This window comes from Morus notabilis, unplaced genomic scaffold, assembly GCF_000414095.1.
Source record: "Morus notabilis unplaced genomic scaffold, ASM41409v2 Scaffold306, whole genome shotgun sequence".
Classification (NCBI taxonomy): Eukaryota; Viridiplantae; Streptophyta; class Magnoliopsida; order Rosales; family Moraceae; genus Morus; species Morus notabilis.
In genome coordinates, this window is record NW_010359946.1 from 301,819 (window position 1) to 319,050 (window position 17,232).

The 17,232-nt window shown below is 32.3% G+C and overlaps 1 protein-coding gene and 1 pseudogene across 1 annotated transcript; both read left to right on the forward strand.

Annotated features, from left to right (window-relative positions):
• The first annotated feature begins 4,014 nt into the window (after positions 1-4,014).
• LOC112091100 (mulatexin-like) lies at positions 4,015-6,380 on the forward strand. Its single transcript, XM_024163925.1, has 3 exons — positions 4,015-4,744; positions 5,225-5,378; positions 5,779-6,380. Exons 1-3 carry the CDS (start codon positions 4,027-4,029, stop codon positions 6,152-6,154), a joined length of 1,248 nt encoding a protein of 415 aa, XP_024019693.1. The 5' UTR covers positions 4,015-4,026; the 3' UTR covers positions 6,155-6,380.
• A 5,390-nt stretch (positions 6,381-11,770) lies between these two features.
• LOC112091108 lies at positions 11,771-13,463 on the forward strand (annotated as a pseudogene).
• Positions 13,464-17,232: the final 3,769 nt, after the last annotated feature.

Here is a 17,232-nt window from a genome sequence, read left to right on the forward strand (position 1 = left end):
CGTATTTTTCTGCAAATACATAGAATTACACTTTGCTAACTTAATATTAAATGTAAAATAGAAAATTGTAATAATCTATCACCTATACTAGAGCTTCAGAAGAAAAACCCACTAAAGAAATTATTTTTCCCGCTCAAAAGCCACTTCTTTCCACACTAAATTTCTCAATCCCCCATGAAAAGAATGAAATGGGGTTAATTTTAAATTTAGTCCCGAAAAATATGGATTGTCTCACTTTACTCCTTACAATTCAAAATAGTACAAAATTGACCCTTAAACATTTCATAAGTTACAACTTAAGTACTTATGCCCATGAAATGCCAAATGTTTTTTAGTTTTAATCACACCGCTTAATAAAGAGCAATATAATAAATATATTTATTTTTTTTCTCACTCTAATCCTAAGTGTTTTTTTCTCTTTTGCTTATAACTTCCTCGTCCATTGTCTTCTATATTTTCTTTTACAAATTAGCCATGTGATCTATATTTGATAAAAATTGTTAAAAAATTAACGTTTTATTGACGGAAGTATCAAATTTGTATCTTATGAAAAATTTGAAGGCTAATTTTGTGTCATTTTACATTTTATGTAATAAGTGTGACAATTGTTATTTTTCATGGTCAAATATATAATTATTCCAATTAAATATTATCCAAACTCAATAAAAGGTTTTTTTAAGAACCTGTAAAATGGTTTTGGGCGAAAAGGTTATGGTGTAATAATTAGGAGTGTACAAAAAAACCGTAAAATTGAAACCGACTGAAACTGACCGCTTAAAACCGAAAACGACGGTGCCACGTGGAACCGAACACAGTCGGTTCGGTTAACCGACCGACTTCCTCAAAAGTCGGTTTGGTTTCGGTTTTGCGTGTAGAGAGTCGGTTAAAACCGAACCGACTGAGATGACATTTTTTTTTTATGTTTTCGTTTTGTTTTACTTATGACAATTTAAATGTTTTTTAAACTTGTGTTTGTGCAATTATCAATTTTGATGTTGTGCTTGTATTCATTTATTGTGATTACGTGTTTGCAACTTTAGATTGAAGGAAAATTTTACATTTTTTCGTACTTACGGGTCAAAAATGTAATTAAAGATGCTGGTAACCTGATGGTTAACTAATGTCATCTTCATGATTACCAAAACCAAAAACCAACCAAAACCGACCGAAACCGAAGCGAAACCGAAATTCGGTTAACCGAACTGAAAATGTTAGATGTGGTTTGATTTCAGTTCTAACTTTTAGAAAACTGACATGATCGGTTCGGTTACTGAACCGATTAAAATTGATAAAACTGAACCGACGAAGACCCCTAGATAATCATGGGGTATATATGATGATCTTCTTCTCATCAGTTCTCACGTAATTCATTGCAGTAATTAAAAATGCTGGTAACCTGATGGTTAACTAATGTCATCTTCATGATTACCAAAACCAAAAACCAATCAAAACCGACCGAAACCGAAGCGAAACTGAAATTCGGTTAACCGAACTGAAAATGTTAGATGTGGTTTGATTTCAGTTCTAACTTTTAAAAAACTGACATGATCGGTTTGATCACTGAACCGATTAAAACCGATAAAACTGAACCGACGAAGACCCCTAGATAATCATGGGGTATATATGATGATCTTCTTCTCATCAGTTCTCACGTAATTCATTGCAATGCGTTAAAAAAGAAAACAAAACAAAAAAACAAAACGAACAAAACAAAACAAAAAAACAAAACGAAAGCCTGCAAGTAAGATGGAGTCAGAGTATAGCCAAGTGCATGTACTTCCTTTACTTTTTAATCAATTTCTTCCTAATATTTTAATACTTCTTTTAGTTATCCTAGAGATCTACATAATCTTTCAGAGTTTTAGGTTACCCTTCAGGAAATCCAGCCTTCCGTTTTTCATCCAATGGTCTCAATTAGCTTTCAGATGAGGGTTCCGAATGAGAGAGTATTCCTATATACACACACACACACACACACACATACATACATAGATACATATTTATTTTTCTAATGATAAGAGTTCTGCACTTAAAGACCCGATTTGAATTTAAAATTTGAGTTTTATTACAGTAAAAAATTTTAAAAAATAATTATACATAATTTTTTTATTATAAAAAAAAATTATCACATAAAATTACATATCAACTTAAATTAAAATTTAAATTAACAAATTAAACAGACCTAAGAAATTCCATATATGTGTCCCTTGAACACCGAATAAGGTCACCACTGGCTATCAGATAAAAAAAAGGTCACCGCTGGCTATTTTTTTCGTTTTTTGTTTTTTAATATTCTTTTTCACTAATTCCGTACTATTTATCTATTTCACAAATTATGCCCACATGTAATAGTTTTTCACATAATGATCCAATAAAATATATTTTATTATTTACCAAAGTCCTAAAAACTAATATAAATCAATCAATTACATTTTCATAAATAAAATGACCCATTTACTGTTGATGTTATTTAAAAACATTAACCATAAAACAGAATTAACAATGTGGTACACAAAAGAAAGTTTTTTTTTTTTTTAATTTTTGGGTAACAAAAAAGAAAAAAGTTTGTTGAAAATTAAGAAATTGGGGAACAATAAAAAAAAACAAATATTCTTTTAGGGCTCTGTTTGCATATTAGGAAAAGAAAAAAAAAAGTGTAACGTTTTCATGTACGTACCGTGAAAAGGATATTCATGCACAGCAACTAAACAAATAATTGATCTGAACCTATTACTTTGTTTTTTTGATAAAACAAAGTAGTAGGTTTTGACCAATCGTGAATTTTATATCTGATATTAAAAAATTGATCTATTTGCCAATTATTACAACAGGAGACAAGAAACATTATTGAGGCCACGAAATAAAAATTGTGAGTTTCCTATTGATAAGATTCTTTTAAATTAATTCGCTATGACACATCACGCCGTACGTACAAAGAACACGTGGTAAATATATATATATATATATATGTATTTGCTCATTACAAGACAAACAATTTTTTATTGGTCTGTGAAAAAAACTACTAATTTACTAGCAAGTCACCAAAAAAAAAAAAAAACAAATCAAAGAAAATTTATGAGTTCTTCTTTTGCAATGAAACTCAAAAAAAATTTAAACTTAAATTACAACTTTATTTAAATTTATGTTCTTTTATAAAATTTGAGTTTGAACTCAAGTTTGAACTCGAGTTTGAATTCGAGTTTGGAGCTAAACTCGAGTTCAAGTTTCTCCTTCAATTCGAGTTCATAAACTCAAATTCAAGTTAATTAATAGTATTTTTTCTATTCTTAAAAATGACATAAGTTTTTCGTTTTAATTCTAATTGAGATGATTTTTTTTTCTATGCATTCACAACGAAAAGACGAATAAAACCCTACTCATATACCCTATTAAAATTTTTCATCACCATTGAGTTTTTATTAAAATACTATCTAAATATAAATTTAAGTTTTGACCCACCCAAACACAAACTTAAATAGATTCTCAATTTAAATTATAACTCAAATGTGTACATCCAAACACAAACTCAAATTACAACTTCAACTCAAGTTATAACTCAAACTCAACTTAAAATCATCAATCATATCACCCTAACTCAAAAATGTAAAAGAACAAACAAGAATTTTCCTGGCACCGTCATTCATCACTAGAGATGTATTCAATTTTCAAAGAAAGAATTCTAAATAATATACAGGAAAAAATTAAAAATATCATTTAAGATGGTAAAAAATATTATTTAATTATGTCATGTCACATCAAAATAAATAATTGTAATACAATTAATAAAAAAAATAAAAGGCTATAATGACATCTAATTATTTAGAATGGAATGGTCAAATATGCTTCCACATAACCATGATAGATCATATATTTTTCTCATAAATATTAATTATTAAGTAAATATGCGTAGATGTAATAAGGGTATGATCGTCTTAATACGCACAACAACCCACAAGTTAGTCTATAAATACCATGAAAGAACTTGCATTAACCACACTAACAGCCTCAATAAAACTTCTCATAAAAATGAAGTTGATAACTCTTTTAATAATCTTCTCTTTGGTGCTAGGCATTGTCTCTGCTGATGAGCCACAATGTGGAAGGGATGCAGAAGGTGCCTTATGCCGAGACAACTTGTGTTGTAGTCATTGGGGTTTTTGTGGTTCCACAGCCATCTATTGTGAAGTTGAACAAGGTTGCCAAAGCCAATGTTGGAGTTCACCACCTCCACCAAGCTCACCTCCTCCTCCTCCAAGCCCGCCTCCGCCAAGTCCACCACCGCCTAGCCCACCTCCGCCTAGTCCCCCACCGCCTAGCCCGCCTCCGCCCAGCCCGCCTCCTCCAAGCCCGCCTCCACCTAGCAGCCCAGAAAGACCTGATCACCGTTGTGGATCAGACCTTGGAAGTCCTCCTTGTAATCCAGGAAGATGTTGTAGTAGATATGGGTGGTGCGGCGATGGATCCGCTTATTGTAGTGGGTCAAATTGCCAATACCAATGTTGGAATTCTCTCCTTTCTGCTCTAATTCCAAATGGCAATAATGCTATTAGCAAGATCATTAGTAAATCCGTTTTCGATGAAATGTTTAAGCACAGGAAAGATTGTCCAAGTCGGGGATTTTACAGTTATGATGCTTTCATCATTGCTACTACATCTTTCCCTCATTTTGGTACAACTGGTGATATTACAACCCGTAAGAGGGAGCTTGCTGCTTTCTTTGCTCAAACCTCTCTAGCAACCACAGGTAAATTAATTTGTCCTTAAATTATCTAAATTCAATGGTGGAAGATATGTAATATCATTATTGGACAACATCCATATTAATTTACAAATGATGGTAAAGGCCGAACTAAATTTGAACCCATATTATTTAGTTAAAATTAATAACATAACAAGACAAATTCTCACTTGACAGGTTACTCTTTTAAGATAAAAACTTAAATCTTTAAAAGGTTCAATTTTTATTTTGATATTAGTGCCCAACAAGCTCTAATGAGCGGCTCGATTATTTCAATATTACAAAATTAGAGATTCTAATCTAATCTAAGACAACTTACAAACGGATACCCTAACAGTTTGACATGGCAATCTTGAGCCGGTTGATGAACAACATTTAGCATCAATACTTGCAGTATTATTGATATTATTTCGTTAGATTAGTAATTTGTTATTTCTTTAAGAATTTTGCTATCACTTTAACCTAATGTTTGCATGTTTTGTGTAGGTCAACGGTTTGATTCACAAGATCCATATGCATGGGGATATTGTCATATCAATGAGACCACCAATGGAAATGATAACAAGTATTGTACATCTGCTCATTGGCCATGTCCTTCTGGCAAAAAATATAATAGTAGAGGAGCCGTGCAGCTCACTCAGTAAGTGTCTTATTCCAAAATTGACATTTAATTATTACAATAATAATTACTATTAACAAGTAGTACAACACTTCATTTCTACACATATTTATTTAGTTAGGTCTTATTTATTGCTGAAAATTCTTCTATGTATTGGAATCTTACATAATATCTCGTTTTATCAAAATTAGAATTTTCAATTATATTATCACGATTAAAATTTCAAACTATCTCTTAAAATTTGGTGAAATTGTGGATCGACACATTTCACAAGGAATAAATTCTTGGATGGATAAAAACCAATGTTACTATACATGTTTAAATATTTTGGTTACGTAGAAAATGTTTCTAGCTAGGTGGTTCTAATTTAGAGCTGGATTATACATTAATTGACATCTTGATGTGCTTACTATCACTGCAGCAATTACAATTACGGACTTGCCGGTGAAGCTCTTGGATTAGATTTGATAAACAATCCCGACTTGGTGGCTACAGACCCAGTTGTATCATTTAAGACCGCCATATGGTTTTGGATGACTCATCACGACAATAAACCTTCCTGCCATGATATTCTGATCAATGCTAATTCTAAAGTTGGTCAAGTACTCCCAAGCTATGGTCATGTGATTGGTAACATAATAAAAAATTCTGGATATCAAAATGGCCTTATTACCAATACTATTACTACTAGTAATGGGTACTATAAGAGGTATTGTGATATGTTGGGTGTGAGCTATGGAGATAGTTTAGATTCTTGGTATGATCAAACGCATTTCTCAGAAGTTGCTCGCATCTAAGTGCATGTGCTCTAAAGTATGAGGACAAAAATGGTGGCCTTAGACAAAATAAACTGGGAATATTCTAGATATATAGCTAGTTCGCTTCCATGATGAGAAGCTAGTTATCGCTGGCTATTACATAAAATGAGTCTCCTGAGTTTTGTAACAAAGTGGCTCGATTACTCAGTGATTGAGCTCTTATGTTATATGATGAAATAAATGTGCTGCCTCTATGTTTATAATAGCTAAGCAATTTTCTTCTCCTTTCATATATATTGTTAATCAATATTTCACAAAGAATGGTCAATATTTAATGGGGTGGTTGCTAGAAGCAAACCGCAATAAACATCAGACGTGGTTTCCTCAGTTAAATAATTATTTGATGAGGTGTAAGACTTAAAAAGGATTCAGACCTGAGGGAGCATGATCATCGTTGGAACTTGCTAGTATCCAATAACTTTAATAATCAAATAACGATGCGAACTTCATTGAATAAAACAATTAAACTAAATAGAAAAGTTGAAAAAATAAAGCGGAAAATAAATAGCAGACTAAAAATGTAGAGTGGTTCAATTCTATTAAAGAGCTACGTACGTCCAATATGGCAGTTTAGAATTTCACTATCTTATAATTAAAATAGGGTGCAATTCAAAGCTTTTTAAAAATAGTTTGTTGGTACCTCCTTCTCTTTTAAACATTGTTGCACATTTCTTCAGAACCTATCATATCTATAATATAGGGATACAATTATTTTAGTACCATGTGTTATAGTGAAACATACTCTTTGTACTTTCTGTTTTTTGAAAAACATCTTATAGGTGTCTAAGATTATTTTTTGAGACATAAAATGTCCATTTTACTCTTTTATTTAATTTTAGAAACTAAAAATTTTAAAACTTCACAGAAACATTTTAAAATTTGAAATTCATATTTTAAAAATATAATATTTTTAGAAAAAAATTTTATAATAAAAACTAAACAACAAATCCTTATCTTTTTTATTAGCCAAGAAAAAAAAAAGAACCATCTTTCTCATAACTTCAAACCAGAGCAAATAAACACCAAAGAAAACCATATCTAGTATTCCAGTCCCCGTCACCACCTAAAAAAAAAAAAACTTAATTTCAAATTTCAAAATGTTTTTGTGAAGTTTTAAAATTTTTAGTTTCTAAAATTAAATAAAAGAGTAAAATGGACATTTTATGTCTCAAAAACTAGTCTTAGGGTAACTACAAGATGTTTTCTAAAATTAAAAATTACCGTTTTAATATTATCAAAAACAGAGGAAACTGAGTTTCAACAAAAAAAAAAAAAATACAAGTGCATATTTCACTATAACACAGGTATCAAAATGATTTTATCCTTATAATTTATTTCTTTAGGCCACGAAAATAATCAATGTCTCATTCATTTTACTGATTCGAGTTTTCAGTTCTAAGTTTTGAAAGTTAAAAGCTTTCAAAAAATATCACATCTAACTTAATCTACTGCAGTTAAAAATTCTTAAAAAATATCACTTCTTAACTCAAATTAAAAATTTGAATGTGAGACCTAACTATCCCACTAATTCCCAATCATGGGCCTTCAACCTATCTTTGTGTAGCTGCCACGTGTCCTCTTAATGGAGTAGTGGGACTAGTGCGTTACACACTATTAGTCCACGTGTTCTTCTTTCACGGAATCAGCTAGATACCCACCACTTGGCTTGGATCCCTAAATCTTGGGAGCACATTCTCCTTGTCAATTGTGGCTCGATGATCAATTCTTCAGATAATCGATTGCTAGAGTCGACTAGAATTCTCGTAGATGGTTGACTCCTTAATTCGTAGGTCGATCTATATAACTGGCTGGCTTTGAAGGTCGGTTGTTAATTGGAGTTTGGGTTATAACCCTCTGTCGATTAGCAAACTCTTTGTGAACTCTCTTGGCGATAATCATTCTTGGGTATGCCATTCATTTTGTCAATTATTGAGGATTCGCCTAACGACGATCCTACTTTGTCAGTGCCAAATCTCTGAACCGAAAACAGAATCACCAAGATTGCTATGGATATCCCCACCACAACGTAAAAAGCTCTCACAAACAATCACATCTAACTTTTTTGCTACAGTAAAAAGCTCTCACATAAAATCACATCTAAATTCGAATTAAAAATTCGAATCAACAAACTAAACGGACAATAAATTACTGCTTCCCACATCCCAACTAAGTTACTTTTTCTAATGCCCTATTTAATAATTCCTGATTCTTTGTTTCCTTCAGGGAGAAGCTATAACTTTATAATAGTAGACATGAATAGCCAACTCAAGTTGCAATAGAATGAATTGTTTTCACATTCTAATATTAATGTAGACAACTCCTATTCTGTAAATGTGCCTTTAAAAAAAAGAAAAAGAAAAGAAAAAATGAAAAATGCCTTAATTGGTCGTGAGGTGAAAAAAATGAAAAATGCCTTAATTGGTCGTGAGGTCCAGCAACAAATGAAAACTTTAACAGTATTGTATATGTACAACAGAATAATATGCAAGAAGAAAACGACTAAGATATAGGAACGAACGACAACCAAGGAAAAACAAATAAAAATAAAAAATAAAAAGCAAAAATAGTTATATAACCTTTTTTCTCTCTTCTTCTCTCTCTTTTTTTTTTTTAATTATTTTGTTGTATACATAAATCAAATTTTCAATATATAAAGAGATAAGGGAATCTGGTTCGTACAATATACTGCTTTATTTATTTATTTTTATCTCAAGATATCATATATTGGGTAGCGGAATGTGTTTATATACGCACGACCCAAGCAAAATGAATACGTTACAGTTGTATGTTAATGGTTATCATAGTTTCTTTTGAAGCATTATAAGTTAGATATTTAAGAAAGTTGCCCTTAAACCTCTAATGATCTAGGGTACAACCTCTAATAAAGAGAGCGGGATACATACAAAAATTTATAATTGTTCCCCTAATAATCTAGGATACATCCTTTTTTGGGTCTTCAAATATTCTATTATGAATATTGATGAAGATTACAACGGTATTCTCCGTAAATGACGGGAGAATGCTATGAAAAATACTGAGAAGCATGTAAATATGGTGAAAAAGCTCCTAAGAATGCTTGAAAATGGTGTAGGCATGTAATTTAATGATGGGTGTAAACACGTGTCTCCCCCTCCATAGACTTGCAAGGAATGATTTATAGGCCTTGATTGCTGAATATTTGATTTAAGGTAAGTTTTCCATTTGACTTTTAATTATTAAAGATTTTATTCTCATAGAGAAATTGTTTAGGGAGTAAGTTTAGGTAGAGATTGACTTTCCCTTTACTATTCTGAGATAATATCCAACGAAGTATGGCTGCTATGATGGTGAAATTAATGACGATTTTCAGAATTCTATGTTGCAGCCTCGCAACAGATAATTCACATATTAACAGTAGACAATTCAAAACACAAGATGCAACAGATAATTCACACGTCATCATCTCATAATTTAAGGTAAGGTTTGGTCCTATCCGTTTTTTAAGTGTATTAGACCACGTTAATGTTCTTTTAAAAAAATCAATAAATATGTGTCGTCTAACCCTAAAATTATAGAAGTGAAAAATCTCATTCATATATATATATATATATATATTTATATACAGACATATACATATATATTATTTCAAACAAACTATTTCTTCAGCAAACAATAAAAAATAAAAATAGAAATACAACAATGTACCTCGTTCACTTCACCGATTCGAGTTTTCAGTTTTAGGTTTTTACAGTAAAAAACTCTCAGAAAATGTCACATCTCAGCTTGAATTGAAAACTCGAATCTGCGAAGTGAATGAGGCCTAAGTTTTAATAATCTCAAGGTTCAAAACCAGACGTTTACTAGATCTGTAATTGGTTAAAAGTAAGTTCTAATGATGAACGTCATTGTTTTTCACACGTTTTTTCCCCTGAATAGTCAAACTTCGGTCTCTCAAATAATTGTTGTAAGCATTTATGAGATAACTCTCTAAATTTTAATTAAAATAACTAAAATATATTTTAATTAACAATTTTTTAATAATACATTTCAACCATATTTCCTATTTTAGCTATATAGAGATTATTTTAATATTTATTAAATATAAATAACTTTATTAAATTAAAAAAAACTTTGTATTTATTATGATTTAAAAGATTAAAATAATATACAAATTTAAATGGCTAGTCTTTTTTTGCTAACTATATTTAACTAGTGTGACTATCATAAAGAAGTCTCCATAATAACTAACAATTTAGTTAATAATTAGAGTCGAGAAAAACCATAAAGAAGTTAAATTTTTAATCATTTTAACTAAAAACACAAAGTGACTAGCATGCTTTGAGATGCTCTATGTAATAACACAAATGTAAGTTTATAGGGGCTTTACTCAGTATTTTTTATTTATTTATAAGAAATGAGACCGCCCGAATGTGAATAAAAGAACACAAAAAATAGTCTATCTACTTGCTGGACACAACAACATCATTAGCACGTGTATTTCCAAATCATTAATTTTCTCATTCATTTTTCCATATTGTCCCACCTAGTTATTCTTTTTGAAAAACCTACCTACCTATTCTGATTAAATTAGAAATGCGTAACCATGCTTATTAAACCTGTTATTTTCACAAGTTTGAATTATGAACTTAAGTTTAAAAGTGAATTTTTGTAGAGGAAAACATTGTGATAAAAAAATTGAATTTTTAATGAGGAAAAAAAAAGTGCTAACCAAAAAATTTGAGTTGGGGTCCAAATTATGAGAAGAAAGGGTACTCTTAATAAACTTGTAAATTAGAACATATATGCAACACGAAATTTCATCGACTAGGAAGAAATTCCAAGTTAATACAATTGTGTACCAAAAAAATTAATAAAAGTGTTAATCATTGATTGGGTATTAAAAAAAAATCAATATGTGCAATGCATGGATCTATGCATTATACACACATACATGTATATACATTATACAGGAATAATTTGTATTCTGATTTTTTCGAAAATGTGAAATGGTTTTGCTAAAAAAAGGAGAATAACTAAGTAGTTTTTTGAAAAAGAAATAATTTAATTAAGTTGTTGCAGTCAAGTAGTTGGTGCCCATGGCATCCTATCTCTATCACAACCAATAGGGAGAAAGGGGAAATGATTTGCAAAACAAAGAAATTAACACTAGGATTTTGATCGAAGAATTCAAAGATTAAAGAGAAGAGGAAAGCATAGTAATAATTTGCAAAACGAATCATTTTTGTTAAAGATGCATTTATGGTAAAAAAAAAAAAAAGTTATTTTACTCTGCTGGTTATAACTGTCTATAACCGATTAATTAATTAGTTAATAATTTTATGTGCATAAAAAATAATTTTGTGTCGCACGGTGTAAATTTTTATTCTAAATATGTAGGACTTTGAGTGTTAAAAAATTAATTTATTACTTTAAATAATAATTCCTAACGGTGAAATAAATTACATGCTTCTCCATTCCTTTTTTTTTTTTTTTTTTTTGCTGATCTTCTCCATTCCCATTTACTGACAAGCAAAAGAATCAGTCCAGCAAGTAGCAAAGTCAGAAATGTTTTTTATTTGGTATTGCCTCAGTCTATTGTGAAAGGGCCGATCACCGATGTGTGGCGGCTCCGCCACTTACTGCCAAGGAGGAAATTGTGATTACCAGTGTTGGGCTCGCTCTCTACTCCTAAACAATATTAATAATAATAATGCTGTAAGTGAGATCATCAGTGAATCGCTTTTCGTTGAAATGTTTAAGCACAGGAAAGATTGCCCTAGCCGGGGCTTCTACAATTATGATGCTCTCATAACTGCTGCTGCGTCATTTTCCGATTTCTGTAATACTGGTGATGTCGCTACTCGTAAGAGGGAGCTCGCAGCTTTTCTTGCTCAAACTTCTCAAGCTACCACAGGTTTGTTACTATAATTATTATATAGTTTAGGGAATTTTTACAGTAGAAAATCTCATTTTTCGTTAATGTTAATTATTGTTATTTTAGCCGGTGGATCAAACCTTTAACAGTGTGATCTACAAGTGTACATGTGTTAAAATTTGAAGCATGCAACACATAAGAAATCATATTCATAGTTCAGATCGTTAGAAATTTAATCTGACGACTCAAGCAACGGTATCTACCAGTCTTGAAAAATAACAGTTTTTATCAAAAAAAAAAATCCTAGTTACAAATTGTTGTCTAAGCTAACTTATCCCGTTATTTTTTAGGAAATTTACCTTCGAATTTGTATCTACATATATACATAATTTAGTTGTATTTTGTGCTGTAGGACGAGGGTCTGATTCACTGGATCCATATACTTGGGGTTACTGTCATATTAATACGACCACTAGTGACGTTGAGAATGATTATTGTACATCTTCTTATTGGGCATGTGTTTCTGGAAAAAAGTATAACAGTCGAGGACCAATCAAACTCACTCAGTAAGTACTAATATATGCCTCGAAAACAATTACTTCCGTTACAGAAATTGAATTATGAAACATCTTCAAAATTATCTTATAAGCTAAATTTTTCTTTATGAGAAGTAAAATTATGATTCCTTAGAATCTTAATTGATCCACTGAGCTATGGAACATGGAAGTGTTTTTTGTTGAATAACAATCGTTTGTTAGTTAAAATACGCATGTTGGAGTTTTACTATTATTGTTGTTTTTCATCCATATTAGAAAAAAGAGATCCTTTTACAGTAGAATAGTGATATTACATGTTTTAGACCGTTGATTAGATTAAAATCACATCAAAATACACAAGTATGAAAATATGACAATTTTCAGATCTAACGATTGAAATATATATAGAGATCTTCCGGTAGTCATTTTCCGTGTCCTACGGTAGAAATCTCCAAAACAAAAAACAAAGTAAAAGAAGAAAAAAAAAAAAAAAAGGAAAAACGTTGTCGTAGAATATTTGTTTTAATTTTTTGTTGGATTTCATATATTTCACATAGTAATGATCACACTTTCATATCAGCAACCACAACTACGGACTTGTTGGAGAAGCTCTTCGGATAGATTTGATAAACACTCCAGATTTAGTGGCAACAGACGTTGTTGTATCATTCAAGACAGCAATATTATTGTCAATGTCAACTCTGAAACTAGTCAAGTCCTTGGTCATATAATCCATGGAAATTCTGGACAAAAGAGTAGTGATTTAATCACTAATAGCATTGGGTACTACAAGAGGTATTGTGACATGTTGGAGGTCAGCTATGGAGATAACATGAAATATTGGTACGATGAAACTCATTTCTCGGATGTTGCTCACATACAAATGCCTGTCAACTGAGTATGATATGGAGGAAAAAGAAATGGTGGCTCTCTGGTATTAAACTAGTTTTCTCCATGATGAGAAAGCTAATTATCTGGGATTTTTGTTTATGTGTATATCAAAGTACTGCATATATATGTAATGTTACAGTGGACTCAACTTTCGTTAGTTGAGCTTGTGATCATGAAATAAATAGGCCACCCATATTTCCCAGCAATATTTATTCTATCCTCCGTCAAATTTTTTTTTTTTTAAGTTTAGTTTTTCTTTTTTTTTTTATATATAATTTTATCTTATTAAATGAAATGGTGTGCTGATCAACTAGCATAATGAAGAACGTCAGGTACATCTCAACCAGGTTATCACCAATGGTGGAACTTCGGGCGGCGGGCATGCCCGGTGTCCGAAAATTTTTAGGCACGGCGGGCAGGTGCCATTTGCCTTCCGTTCGTGCTATCTGGTCGGGCAGCCCGAAAATGATCATTTCCCAACTACCCGCCGCCGGTGGAGGAGTCATCATCACTGTTCACCAGATCTTTTTTGAATTTTCTGGTTAGCCCGAATTTCGCCCGATGCCTGAAAATGCCCGAATTTGTTTGACCGTTAGCTAGAATTGTGCCAGAATTTTGACCCCAACGGATCTTTCTGCCCGAACCCGACCGTCGCCCGAAAATTCAAACCCCAACAGCTAATTTTTTGACCGTTGCCCGACTGCCGGATTTTTTGCTCGAACCTACCCAATTGCCCAAAATTTACTAGCCGTTAGACCCAAAAATTTGGGAGAATTTTTTTTTTTCGAGCTAAAAAATTTCCTATAAATACCCCCCCTCCCCCCAACCATTTCCTCACTCAAAAACTCTCATTCTCTCTCAATTTCTCTTAATCTTTCTTAAATCTCTCTTTGTCTCTCTTAATCTCTCTCAAATCTTTATTAATCTCGCTTAAATCTCTCTCGACCTCTCTTAATCTCTCTCAAAACACTCTCAATCTCTATTATTTTTCATAATGGCTTCTTCTGGTTATGGTGGTGATATTCCCATTGATGCCCAATTCAACATCGAAGAAGGGCAATTTTCTAATATTTTTCAAACGCAGGAATCGCAAACTACAGAAAGAGTTGCTGAGGAAACTGCAAATCTGACCCCTGGTGGACGTACTAGAGGTCGTGTACGTAATGGTGGTGGCACTGGTGGGCGTGGAGGAGAGGCAAGCGGTAGTGCTAGTGCAAGTGTTGCAAGTTCTAAGAAGAAATACAAGCGCGCGTTAACAGTTTGAGAGCACTTCAATACATTCGAGGAGGTCGACAATAACGATAACGTTAAATACGTAGCTCAATGTAAATATTGTGCAGAGAAATTACAATGTAACACTATTCACGGCACTACACACTTAAGAAGACACTCTGAAAAGTGTATTCAAAAGCAAGGAAGCGGAGCCGATCTCCGCCAAACGCAATTATCATTTGACTGCCAAACCGGCAGTCTAAGCACGTGGAAATACGATCTGTAAGTTGATCGCATGGAAATGACATGATTAATAGCCACATTAGATCAACCACTAAGTTTTACTGAACAAAGAAATTGGCAGCGTTATATTAAAATTGTACATAATCCTAATGCACAATTTTTTTCTAGAACTACTCTTAGGAAAGATGCATTAAAATTATATAAACAAGAAAAGGAAGCATTAATCAACCTTCTACACTCTACTAGTGGTTGTGTTGCATTAACGGCAGATATTTGGTCCGCCGTTACCAATAAGGATTATTTAGCTGTAATCGGACATTATTATAAAGGTTTTGATTTGGATAAGAGAATCTTAGGTTTCAAATGTGTTATAGGAACACATATTGTCATTTTAATATATAGCACAATTTTATCTGTTATTGATTAATATAGTTTAAGAGATAGAATAATGGCCATAACATTAGATAATGCAACAACAAATACTAAAGCAATAGAACTTTTTGAAAATGATTTAAGTTTATTCGGTAATAACGATATATTTCACCAACATTGTGCATGTCATATAAATAATTTATAGTAAAATCCGGTTTAAAATCAATGTCAGGTCATATTAAAAGAATTAGAGATAACATTGCTTAGATTCAAGGTAGTAATCAAAGAATACAAGATTGGTTTAGATTTCTACAAGCATGTAATCAAAATCCTAGAGCATTAGCCTTAGATATGCCCATAAGATGGAACTCCACTTATATAATGCTTGAACAATGCATCCCCTATAAAGATGCTATAACAAATTATGTTAGTGCAAAATTAGGACCGGGATTTATAGATGAAACTGATTGACAAGTTGCCGAACTCTTGTATAACTTTTTAGGTAGATTTTACGAAGTTACCTTAAAGCTTAGTGAAACTTATTACCCAATGTCACCATTAGCGTTAGGATAACTTTTAAGAATGTCTATTTTATTTAGTGAATTTAGGACACACGAGGTTTTAGGAGTTCTTATCGCCTCTATGGAAAAGAAGTTTAGAAGATATTGGTCTAAATTACCCATATTGTATGGTTTCGGTGTTATTTTTGACCCTAGATTAAAATTAGAAGGTTTAGAAAGTGCATTAGATAACTTAGGTGAATTTTTAGCTATCGACACTAGTGACCAATTTCCTATTATAAAGGAAAAAAATTTTCTCTCTATATCTCTTACAAAAATAGGTTTAGAAACACACATCGTGTAGAAGAATTGCAACAACGAGATGACAATCCGCATTCATTCTTGAATGTTTACGGGTTGTCTAAGAAGAGGAAGAAGATGAAGACTCAAGGTCAAGATGAATCTGGGAGTGGATCTTCATCAAGAGGTGGCGGCAACAGCGGCGGATTCAACGAGGTAATGGCGCACCTGAGTGAGGGCTTAGTTGTAGACAGTAGTGAAATGTTTGATTTGGTTCAGTGGTGGAGGGCACGAGCATTAACATGGCCGATCCTAACACGACTGGCAATGGATATTTTTTCGATCCCGGTCTCCACTGTTGCAGCCGAACAAGCATTCAGTATAACTAGCCGAATACTTGAAGAATGGAGAAACACATTGCAACAGGATATTGTTGAAGCTTTGGTGTGCATCAAGGATTGGGACCGTTCCGACCAACGCTTACATGATACAATCTCACCGGCAAGCCAAGAATGGATCGACGAATTTAATAGATTAACTTTTAATTTTCAAGACGATCCTTCTGCTTCAAATTAAATTTTATTATTGTAATTTGTAAATATTTATTTACTTTGTAATTTCTAATTTGTATAGTGTTATTGTAATCTTGTATAGACTTTGTAAATTCGTCAAATTTGTAATTCATCCCACAATGATTACACTCTTTTTTCCTTACCAAGTTTTAATCCCAATTGGGCGAGATAAAAATTTCTAGCCGGACTAAACTAATATATATATATATATATACATTATACAATATAAAAATATAATATAAAAAAATTTGAAAATTCGGGTAGCCGGTCGGGCAACAGGCAGCCCGACCGGGCACGGGCAGCCAATTGCTGCCCGAAGCTCGTCCAAGAAGAAATTTGGGTCGGGCCGGGCAGCCCAATTTTTTAGGAAGTTCGGGTTCGGTAGTCGGGCAAAAATTCAGACTTTTCAGTGGTCGCGGGCGGTCCGTCCAAAGTTTCAGCACTAGTTAGCACCTATATGAATTAATAATCTCTCATTCTAAGAGCGTTACCACGACAAAATAAGCTCTTTGACAGCATTGAAAAAACAACGTAGAAGGGATTGAACTAAAATATGTCAATGAATGAGGGTAGCCGT